General features: G+C 36.2%; 1 protein-coding gene across 4 annotated transcripts in view; it reads right to left on the bottom strand.

The window, feature by feature from the left end:
- Window positions 1–614: 614 nt before the first annotated feature.
- Window positions 615–11,058, bottom strand: part of LOC127791511 (uncharacterized) — a 31,043-nt gene continuing 20,599 nt past the window's right edge. For 3 of the 4 annotated variants that reach the window (XM_052321428.1, XM_052321430.1, XM_052321431.1), the window contains 7 exons: window positions 8,569–8,676; window positions 5,268–5,365; window positions 2,894–3,055; window positions 2,468–2,515; window positions 2,254–2,368; window positions 1,357–1,457; window positions 615–1,031 (listed from right to left, as the gene is read on the bottom strand). In XM_052321428.1, coding sequence (XP_052177388.1) covers window positions 945–1,031; window positions 1,357–1,457; window positions 2,254–2,368; window positions 2,468–2,515; window positions 2,894–3,055; window positions 5,268–5,365; window positions 8,569–8,676 — 719 coding nt within the window. In that variant the 3' untranslated portion in view covers window positions 615–944. The remainder of the gene's footprint in view (window positions 1,032–1,356; window positions 1,458–2,253; window positions 2,369–2,467; window positions 2,516–2,893; window positions 3,056–5,267; window positions 5,366–8,568; window positions 8,677–11,058) is intronic. The other variant, XM_052321429.1, reaches the window with a different exon arrangement.

Raw genomic sequence — 11,058 nt, 5'->3', positions numbered from 1 at the left:
TCAGTAGTTTTTTACTTCTAAGTATTTTAGTTTAGGCCAGGAATTGTCTATACAATAATTGAGTTGGTCTTGGCAATTTGGTTTATGAGTGTTAAAAGTTGTTAATTTAAGTCCATCTCATTTTATTTTGACCATTTGTTACTAGTTTGAGGTATAGCCTAACCTCTTTTTTATACAATTTTTTCAAAACTTTTTCATTTACTAAAAAACGAACAAGAAGTTTGAACTAGTGTTAAGAAAGAGATTGCAAAAGATTTCCCTAACTTTTTGCATTTCCCTTATATCATAATCCATAATTTACTCAATTTATATTGATCTCTTTAAGTTATCATTCAATTTATCTGTTAACTAAATCTCTCATAATAGCACAGATAATCCATATTATGAGTTTAAATTTATCCCAGTGCAAGATTACGTAATCACCTATATTTATTCAAAAAACTAAGTCTCCAAACTTTGCCTCGCGATGAATCTATCTGATCACCTAAAACTATGAAACAAGTAGATCGTAAATTTTAAAAAATAAAATGAGAAACAGATGAGCCGTAAGTTTCAAGAGAGTAAGATAGGCCCAACCTAAAAGTTACTAGTTGCTTGGAAACCATAAAAAGGAATGACACAGAACTTTGCTTGCTCTTCCAACTTCATTTCTCCAAGAACATTGTCTAAATTGGTAAACAAAGTTCAATATTTCAGGAACATAAGGTAGTAATAGGGATTCAATCAGCTTAACACCCACGAACATGACTCCAAGAACTCAGTGAAGTTTTGTCAAATATTTACAACTTTGTTCTTTCCCCCCTCATATCGAGCTAGAACACAAATTAGGATAAACTTACAAGAAAGAGAATTATCTCTTGCATAATAAACAGTCAAAAGTAAAGGGTACAAAAAGAAAGCCTCCTGGTACATATATGATCAGCAGCCAAGATCCCAACAGTAAATCAAAATCTCTCAGCTGTCATTATTGCAGGTTGAGCTTCAGGATGCTTTCTTGCCAGGTAAGGACCCCTTCTCACAGCTTCATCCAACTGCAGACCCAACAAAATAGGACTAAAATCAAGCTCGTCACTTATATTTCAAGTTAAAACAATGTCCATTGAATCATTGACAATAATTAGAGTAGCATTAGCATGCACATAAACAAATTTTATGCAGTAAAGCTGCATAGAACCAGCCACCAGGTGACTATGGGCAAGAACTATCTGAACAGACTTCTTGCGCTGAGGCATGAATTGAAACTTCAAATCCAAAATCTGGGAAGATAGGGCAGAAACATGCCAAACCTGCGAACTTGGGAAAGCAGGAAAACAAGAAAAGGCACATGCATGTGCTTCAACATTATGAGAATCGCACCTTTGCAACAATTCCAGCAAGAGCAGGATCGCTTGCTAATTTAGGTGAAGACAGGAGTGCCTTCTGAATTGCTTGGCAACAATTATGTCTAGCTTCCATACCTGAAAATGGTGACACAGGTGATTTCAGAAACAAAACAAGAAAGAAAGAAAGATAATGATAAAACACAAACAGAAAGCAAGAATCACTTTCTCATACTCATCTTTGTAACCTTGAAATATACACATCAGACAGATCTAATGGTTTGTATTGGTCAGAAGATTCAAATATCCTTTTCTCTCCACATGATCAAGAGCCTAAACTGCAATATTTAGTTCTCTATAGCTCACGGCAAACAAAATGTTGACATGAACAAAGCACAGTATTTGGTTGTTTAGCTGACAACTACAAGTGGTTTTTTCCACCTTTATAAAAAAGTTACAGAACTCAAGAGAATTAACAGGAGTAAATTTGAAACTATAGTGCTGCTATGGATTCCACCAGTTCCTCAGTTAAAGCTAGTATGCTTCTCAATAGCAGAAGAAAAGTCATTTTACCATGTAGTGAGCATGCAAATTACAAATCTGGTGAAGAGTACCCATTAATTTTCATATATCTGGAAAAAGAATGTTCCATTTATTCAGAAAATGGTTCCAAAAGCAGTTGCTATCTGTACCATTGCAGCAGCATTTTTCTATTTTACTTGTTTTTCTATTTATTCAAAAGGGTAGGGTAAGTAAGATATGAAACTATAATAATGTGAGAATGTATCATGTACATAGAATAACTTCATTTTATTTTTTGGGCAGGTTAACTGAAATAAAGTACCAATGTTATGCAATAAGAAAATATGATGACATCAGATTTATCAAAATATAAAAGAAAAAAAAAACAAGAAATGGTGGCATGACAACAAACCTATCTTGGTGGTTTCAGTCAATGTGTCAGTCACTACACTTATTATCTCTTGTCTCGAGCATATCGCCATCAGACACCATTGCCGAGCCACCAACCCCATCATCAATCTATAACCCTGTAATATTTGCATATTGCAGTATAAGAACTTTCAGGAATTCCCCATGGTCCTAACGTAGATGTCTAAACTTTGAAACCGTAGAAATAAATTTCTCACCGCAATCCGAATCTCTGACTCCTGTTGAAGAACTGATAGGAAAAGCCCCTACGAAATACAGGAAACTCGGTCAATTTGGTCAATCTTTTTTAACAATGTAAAGGGAAACATTTGCTTGAAAGAAACAATATCATGAGAGCAAAAGATAAGCCTGAAAGAAACATTTGCTTTATTTTTCTCTTTTTTTAGGAAAAAATTGGATAATTATCCCTCAAGCCACAGGTTGGGAAAAATATACACAAATTATCAGCATATAAAATACAAAAATACAGAGAAATTGTATTTATATATATATCTTCCTATAAGTTTGATATATAATATGAGGCAATGTCCTCAAATAAAATGATACAAACCAAAACAACCAAAATGCTGAGCAGAATGAGAATAAAAACAATAAAAGAGATCAACAGGATGAGAATAACTGACAGATGGTGTAAGCTTTGGAGATCTAGATGCAGTTCCATATATTAAGGCTTGAAGGCTTTCTTCTGCATCAACATTCAGCAACCTGTTGCTCTCAGGTCGAGCTTCTCCTGCAATATTACCAAGAGCATGCAACGCGGCCTGTGTTTTCCATCCAATGAACATCTTAAATTTGCAAGATCATGTAGCACTCAGTTTACGCTTAACATGAATAAATAACACATATATCCATATATATGCATTTGTATAAAGACGTTGCCTGTACAAGTCAAGGGATATATTCCATGCTTTTATCTGTGATCAAACATTTTCAGTTTTGCTAATTCTGCTGTGAAAAATGTAGACAATTGGCCATTTCAATCTTTAAAAAAAAGCCTGTAGCTGGGAACTATAAAGTGGCTGTTGCAGACCAGGTTCATATTGGCAGACTGTGGTCATGCTAAAAACCATCAGCTACTCAAAAGAAATTAATAAAAATAAAAAATGAACACATTCCTCAAAGTAGGATGACAACACCGCAGAGGTGGTCAGGACAAAGAAATCAATAAAGGCAAAGAAAAAACAAAATTGAAAACACCAAGAGAATGATAATTCTTCTGCTACTTTCATGCAAAAAGACTGCACCAAAACTGCATTAGCTGATATTTCTATCAAATTGCTTCACATCAAAAACTTCTTGTAAAAACTGAAACTGCTTTAATTCAATTTTAGTCTGACTAGAATAACATCATGATCAATCAAAAAAACAAGTCAAATACATGTATGTAAAAGTTCAACAATGTATAGAAAAAGAGGCATCTAATGGGCGTTGAATTCACCAGGGACATAAAAAGCGAATAAAATCACAAAGATCTGCTAAAATAGAGAAACTAAACCATGACATACATATAGTCTATGCTGACAGAGCATTTAAAGTGTTCAATTATTCTCTTAATGTCCTATTAATCTATGTTTGTCCCATAAATATGTAATCCTTGACTGCCAAACTTCTAGGGTCATTACACAGTTAGGCCTGCAGCTATTGTGGTGCACAAAGGTGAAGAAGACTCAACTACATTTAACTAAGTGCTCAAAACTACTACAATTCTAAGAATCATAAATATTTCTAAGGCGGCTTAATGTGTTAGACATTGATACTTGTTGACACCTTTGGACATCTGGATACATGTCAGACAAGACATCCAAATGTATCCTCATTAAACTTTTAGAACTCAATACCATACCTAGCAGGCCATATGGGGACAACATATGGCATTTCCTTAAACAAATTAACAGGTTTCAAGTTTAGAAACAGAAGTTGAAAATCAATTATAAACAAAAACTACTGAGGTTTACAGGCTCTTCTCCCTTCTGGAATTCTTAATCTCAATGGTCATGAAGTGCAAAAACTTCAACTTGTTTATTAAAGGAAATTTCTAAAATAGATGTTACAAGTTTTTATTCGAACTTCTCTCTATATATGAATAAAAAAAAGTGAAACTTTTTATAATAGTAACATATGAATATATTTATAATTACAGTAATGGAGATAATTACTATCTTTTTTGTCTACTTATAAAAAATACATATAAATACATGTCTATTGTGTCAAATCCTCAATTTTTTTAGACAATTGTTGTGTCATGACCCATCTTGTGTCCCCACTGCTCTCCATGCTGCTAGCTTGGACACAATATTAAAGCATCTTTCTCCCCACTCTACCGAAGGCATTTTCAATTAAACCACAATGTTTGGCATCCCCCATTTAGTCTTACCATCAATATAGGTAATATCACTTTTCTTATCCAGATCAATTGTTGTCTGTTGCTGTATATAAAGTAAGCTCAAAGAATTATAAATTTCACACCTCTGATGTGTGAAAAGTTCCTCCATCTAGTGTCTTAGATTCTGCGTGTGCAAAAGCCCTTATCCCACAATATGGGTGGGGTCAGCTATATAAATTTTAATCTGCTAGACATTTCTATTTACAACCTTTTCTTTTGTAAGGCCATTATAACTTATATAATACTTAAGTATTTACCATCAAATTTTTCTTGGCCTTCCCCTACTTTTGTTAGATACTTGTTTCTTCGATCTACTATCCTCTTAGGAGTCTCAATAGGTCTTCTTCTCACATGACCAATTTATCTTAATTGTGTCTCATGCAACTCATCTTCAATAGAAGCCACTCCAACCTAATTATGAATAATCTCATTTCTAATTTTATTTTCTTGTACAGCCACACAATATAATCTTAAGCACAATAAAAAATAAGAAACAACAAAAAGAGTGCCAAGCATACGCTAAAAAAATGCGGCAAGGGTTTCAATTCAAATTCTTAAAAAGAGAGGAAAACAAAGAAAATAAACAAAAACATGGATGTAGCAGGTTAACTCACCAGCTGTTTACCACGCCCATGCCGATCAAAGGCAGCATCAACTACAAGTCTAGCAGCAGGAGGTATACCCAAGAGTAGCAAATTTGCTCCTTGGATTGCTAGAAGCACCATAATAATAATAAAAAGAAGTCAGAACCAAAGACAATACAATAAAGCTTCTCATGAGATATGGGAGTGGAGAAGAGTAGCATGCAATCCTAAAATTTTAGCATACTTTTAAGTGTGTCATCAATTCCTTGAACTATAAGGTATGTTCTTCAAAAGCTTCCTAACTATCACAGTTTACACATTCACTTTCCCCGCACACTTGGTTCCAAGAAAGTTAAATTAGCCAGATTCTAGTCAGTTGACAGATTCCATAGTAACTTTACACTTCAACTACTTAAATACTAATAAAATGAAATACACTTGTAAAATCTAGATGAATCAAAACTTGGCCAATTTTCTGAATACCCCTATTATAAGGACAATTTGAGAAAAAAAAAGGAGCCAATCAAATAAAGAACCAAAATATAAAGGACTTGATGTCAATAAGAACTTATAGGTAACCCCTTATTTCCCCTTTTAGGAATTGAAGCACCCAAGGAAAGGATGTTTTCATCCATCAAACAAATATTGCATCAACAGCCATGAGTAACATGGCAACAGGACCACCCAAAAAAATAACCTATAAAAGTTTCAGTTTTCAGACCATGCATGCTTACTGGATAGATGGCATGCTACTTATGAGCTTAGGACCATCATGCTAATAGTCCACCCATTGGCCCCTATCCCTATTCACAACAAGTACTTAGGTACTTATGACATGCAACTAGAATGGGTTAAGCATAAGTACTGTCATGATATGATTTTAAACATCAAGTTGTCATGACTAGCTTGTTATTTTTATTTCTATTTTTACTTATTTTGCAAAAGTAGTTAGTTATTGCTTATATTATCTTATTATTCTCAGTTATGGAGTGATTTAGGAGGTCATGTAGTAATTAAGGAACAATTACTAGTAGTGGAGTAGTGATAATTGCTCTATAGAATTGTGGGCTGCTTATATATACAGATGTAACCCTCACGGCCAAGGATGTCAATGTATAAATTATCAAGTTTATTGAATTCTCTCTGTTCTCCTTCAAGTTCTGTTTATTTTTCTACCCCTATTCTCTCATATTCTCCCCTCATTTTTGTCGGTTCTCCCTAATTCTAGTTTGTTTCCCTCTCAATTCTTGCTATTTCTCCCTCAATTTCCAGTTCTATCTTATATGAAAACATCAGTTAAAGACTAGGGTCCTAACATTTGGTATTAGAGTTGTCTGGTTCTTGGCTGCATCTAGACATTTCCGACCAGACTTTGGGAGGTGAGCAGGACAAGCCAATTTCTGGAAAAGGATCAGAGGCAGTTACAGAATTATTAGAAGTAGTTACAGTCGTTGTTCAGAGTGAATTTTGAAGAATTTGAACTGTGTAGATGGCTGAAGAAACTCTGGAGAGAATTCAGTCGTGGAGAAAGTATTCAAGGAAGAGTTAAATAAAAAGCTGAAAGACTTAACGATTATGATTTCAATGAGGTTTCAGGTTAGTCTACCAGTAGAATTTCTTTCAAGTTCTACTATAGAATTGATTCAAGCAAGCGCTGGGGTCCTTCCTCAAATTTTTTACTTACAAGAAGCTAAGGAACATCCTGAATTGGATGCCAAGAAAGGAATGGTAGTTGTAGGAAAAATCACTGCAACACCATTGGAAGAGATCGGTTGAAGATGGACCCTTGGGGTACACCAGCAAGCGGGATCTTGAAGATTTCAAGCCTACTATTACATCAACTCTGGATCTTGAAGATTTCAAGCCTGCTATTCTTGAGAGAATAGGTACCCCTCCATTACATGAGGTCATTGCAAAGTTAGTAATGGAGGATTTACTGGATAGAGCCAGCGACGTTGGAGAAGGTTACTTTTACATCAACTCTGGATCTTGAAGATTTCAAGCCAGATATTCTTGAGAGAATAGTTACCCCTCCATTACACGAGGTCATTGCAAAGTTTGTAATGGAGGATTTACTGGATGGAGGAAAAAGAAGTTAACATTTGTCCTCGACTGGTAACAAACTTGGCTGATCATTTAGGCACCATCAAGGAAATCACTAGAAAGAACGGTCTAAGAAGGATGAATCAGAAAGAGAAAGCAGAGATTGGGTGAAGAAGTGAGGCCAAATGTTGAGATTTCTTGGGGACTAGAAATCACCAGCTTATTATTTTTATTTTATTTTTACTTATTTTGTAGAAGTAGTTAGCTATTGCTTTTATTATCTGATTATTCTCAATTATGGAGTGATTTATAAGGTCATGTAGTAATTAAGGAACAATTACTAGTAGTGGAGTAGTGGTAACTACTCTATAGAATTGTGGGCTGCTTATATATACAGTTGTAACCCTCATGGCCGAGGATGTTAATGTATGAATTATCAAGTTTTTTGAATTTTCTCTGTTCCCCCTCAAGTTTTGTTTATTTTTCTCCCCCCATTCTCTCGAATTCTTCTCTCATTTTTGTTAGTTCTCCCTAATTTCAGTCTGTCCCCCCCCCCCCTCTCAATTCTAGTTATTTCTCCCTCAATTTCCAGTTCTATCTTCTAAGGTAGCGTTTGTTAAAATAAGCAAGATAAGGAAATATCAAGATAAGCCCGGAATAATTTTTGAATCAAGATATGGAATGATCAAGATAAAGTTGAGAAGCATTCCAAAATTTTTATCAATCTGTTTGTTAAATTTTTTAAAATGTCCTAGAGGACACAAACATCATTTTTTTCTTATCTATAAAGACCAAGATATGCTTAGCTTGAGGGGGGGGGGGGGGGGGGGGAAGGGAAGAGATAAGCATATCTTGAAAGATCAAGATAAGAGGTCATTAATAATTTTTTTTTTTAAAATGGTCAGATAAGCTTAACAAACATGTTGGAAAGAATAGAAATCCAGGATGCATCCCATATCTTGACTTTTCCAACTCATATTTTGATTAACAAACGCCCCCTAAGGAAACATCAATTAGGACTAGGGTCTAGACACAAGTTTGGTTTGATCACTCTAACTAAACGTTTTTCATTCTGGAAAAAAAGAAAGTTCATTTGTATCTCTTAGATAAGATTAGATAAAAGATATTTAATAGGAATAAAGCCAAGCTTCAGAGCAGTGGAGACCATATCTTGCAGCAGCAAAATTTCATAGTTAAGACAGAAGGAGCTCAAGGCACTGATAAGTAAGAAAGTTGGTTTGCCTGATGAAATATCACATTGGGATAAAACATTTAAAGGCATACTTACTCATCCCTATTTGACCCAATGCTTCAAGGGCACATTCACATTCATCTACATCTTGACTTTCCAACAAGCCAAGCCTTTCATCAATGGCTGAAATAACAGTTCTAACACCTAGCATAGAAAATCAACATTACTGTCAAAGATAATCTCTTGACTTTTCAAAATTAAATCATGGCTCAAAAATACAATACTTCATCTGATGTTTCTGTATCATGCGTATTATATTTAGCAACCAATTTTCCATCTATTTAGCAACTAAACAATGCATCAATGGATTTGAATGCATAGAGAGCTAAGAGCATGGTTACCAAATTTTCAAGTATCCTTAGAATTCCATTATTATGGTCAACTAAATAATAGGTGCAATATCCATATGCATATCCAACACATATACTCGTCAGACTTGTCAAAGTATGCGCTCGGCACATCACAGCAATAACTGGTGAGACATATCAAAATTCATGTCAAGTATGCCATGCTGGCGTAATGTCCAACAGCAGTTAGTTACTTGGCATGGGAGCTTGCCTTTTTCATTTTTCTTTTTTTTTATTTGTTGGGAGGTGGGGGGGATATGAATACATGTTGATTAGAGTTTTTAAATGGTACAGCAGATTTTTTGTGCTCATGAATTCTTATATTTTTATGAATAATCTATTGCTTAGTGAAAGTCAATATTTTTTGTTCAGTAAGATCATTGATAAAGAACGTACCTTTTGTGTGCTAAGTGATGCTTGTTCATAAAGTAAATGTAACTAATCTGATAAACAATGCAGTATTTCAGTACTTTGTAGATAATATTTTTGTGTATATGATTAGTTAAATCGAAACTTTGGAATATCCAATATAAGGAGAGCTTCAGCAATGATCTTGCTCAAACCTATGATAGGATCTCCAAATCAAAACGATAGAAGTCTCCAATTACAAAGCTATGAACGGACAAAATGAAACAATTAATGGCCTATTCGAGAGGGCCTTCTCTCCCAAAACTTCTTCCGAATTCTCTAGCTACCTCTCTCTCCTTTTCCCTGCCTTTTATATTGATTCTCTAGTCTGTTGCAGCCACGTGACTCGATTATTCTCCCCCAACCGAATGTGACTCTTCTGCCCTTGTGTTTTTTTCCTTAACTGCCCCTGCTTCTCCTTTCCTTTTATGTAACTGGTATGTGTGACGAACAGGGGCCTTATCATTACTCCCGCCCATGAGATTCACCTTGTCCTTGAGGTGAAACTCATGATACTGATGCAATATCTGATTGTAAGACTCCCAAGTAGCCTCAAGGGTGGCAACCCCTTCCATTGGATTAGTACATCAAGGCCCCTCAAGTTTTTCCCCGAGCCAGGTCTTACCCCCAGTAGGAATTCTAGTTCAACCACCATCTCTAGCTTTACAGTTAACTGGTCAAGGATTGTAGAAGCCACTTGCAATGCTCCCTCTGCCTTACATAGCTGGGAGACGTGAAATACGGGATGGATGGCACAGGAGGGTGGGAGAGACAGCTTGTACGCCACCTTCCCAATTCGTTTCTCCACTGCAAAGGGTCCATAAACCTTGGTGACAGCTTTTCATCTGGCCTGGAAGCCAAGGTTTTTTGTCTATACGGGCAAAGTTTCAGATATACTAAGTCTCCTATCTCAAACTGGATGTCCCTCCTCCTCTTATTTGCTATGTGTTTCATCTTCACTTGAGCCCACAGCAATTGGGCTTTCAACTCTTCCAGCATCAAATCCCTTTCTAACAACTGTTGTTCCAACCCCGAGACGGCTGTGGTACCCTTCTCAAATCGCAGCAGTGGGGGAGGTTCACGCCCATGAACGATCTGAAATGGAGTTAGTAGGGAGGAAACATGGTAGGAAATATTATACCAATATTCTGCCCAAGGAAGCCAACTGTACCACGCTTTAGGTGTGGAGGCGACAAAACATCTGAGATATGTTTCTAAAGTTCCGTTGAGGACTTGTGTTTGGCTGTTGGACTAGGGATGGTAGGCTGTACTTCTATTCAGCTTAGTGGCCCGTCACCGGAATAGTTCCTTCCAAAATGGTTGATGAAGACTTTGTCTCTATCCGAGACGATAGAGTTGGGGATCCCATGCAGCCAAACAGTTTCCTTGACAAAGATGCCTGTTATACTAGCAGCTGAAATGGGTGCCTCAAACCAATAAGATGCCCATACTTGCTAAGCCAGTCCACCAAAACCAAAATTGAATCCATTCCTCTTGATTTCGAAAGCCCTTCTATTAAGTCCATCGACACATCCTCCCAGATTTGATGTGGAATAGGAAGTGGTTGAAGCAGTCCCCCGAGGAAAAGAGCCACATATTCGTTTTGCTGGCACACAGAGTAGTGGCAAACATACTGGTGGATGTCTTTTTTCATCCCTACCCAATACACATTGGCAGATATCCGTTTGTATGTCTTCAAAAACCCAAAGTGGCCTCCAATGTGTTCGTCATGACCCTCCTTAAGCACTAAGGGAATCAATGTCGAACCTAT

The sequence above is a fragment of the Diospyros lotus genome, chromosome 15 (assembly GCF_014633365.1).
Source record: "Diospyros lotus cultivar Yz01 chromosome 15, ASM1463336v1, whole genome shotgun sequence".
Taxonomy (NCBI): domain Eukaryota; kingdom Viridiplantae; phylum Streptophyta; class Magnoliopsida; order Ericales; family Ebenaceae; genus Diospyros; species Diospyros lotus.
This window is presented reverse-complemented; position numbering and strand designations above follow the sequence as displayed.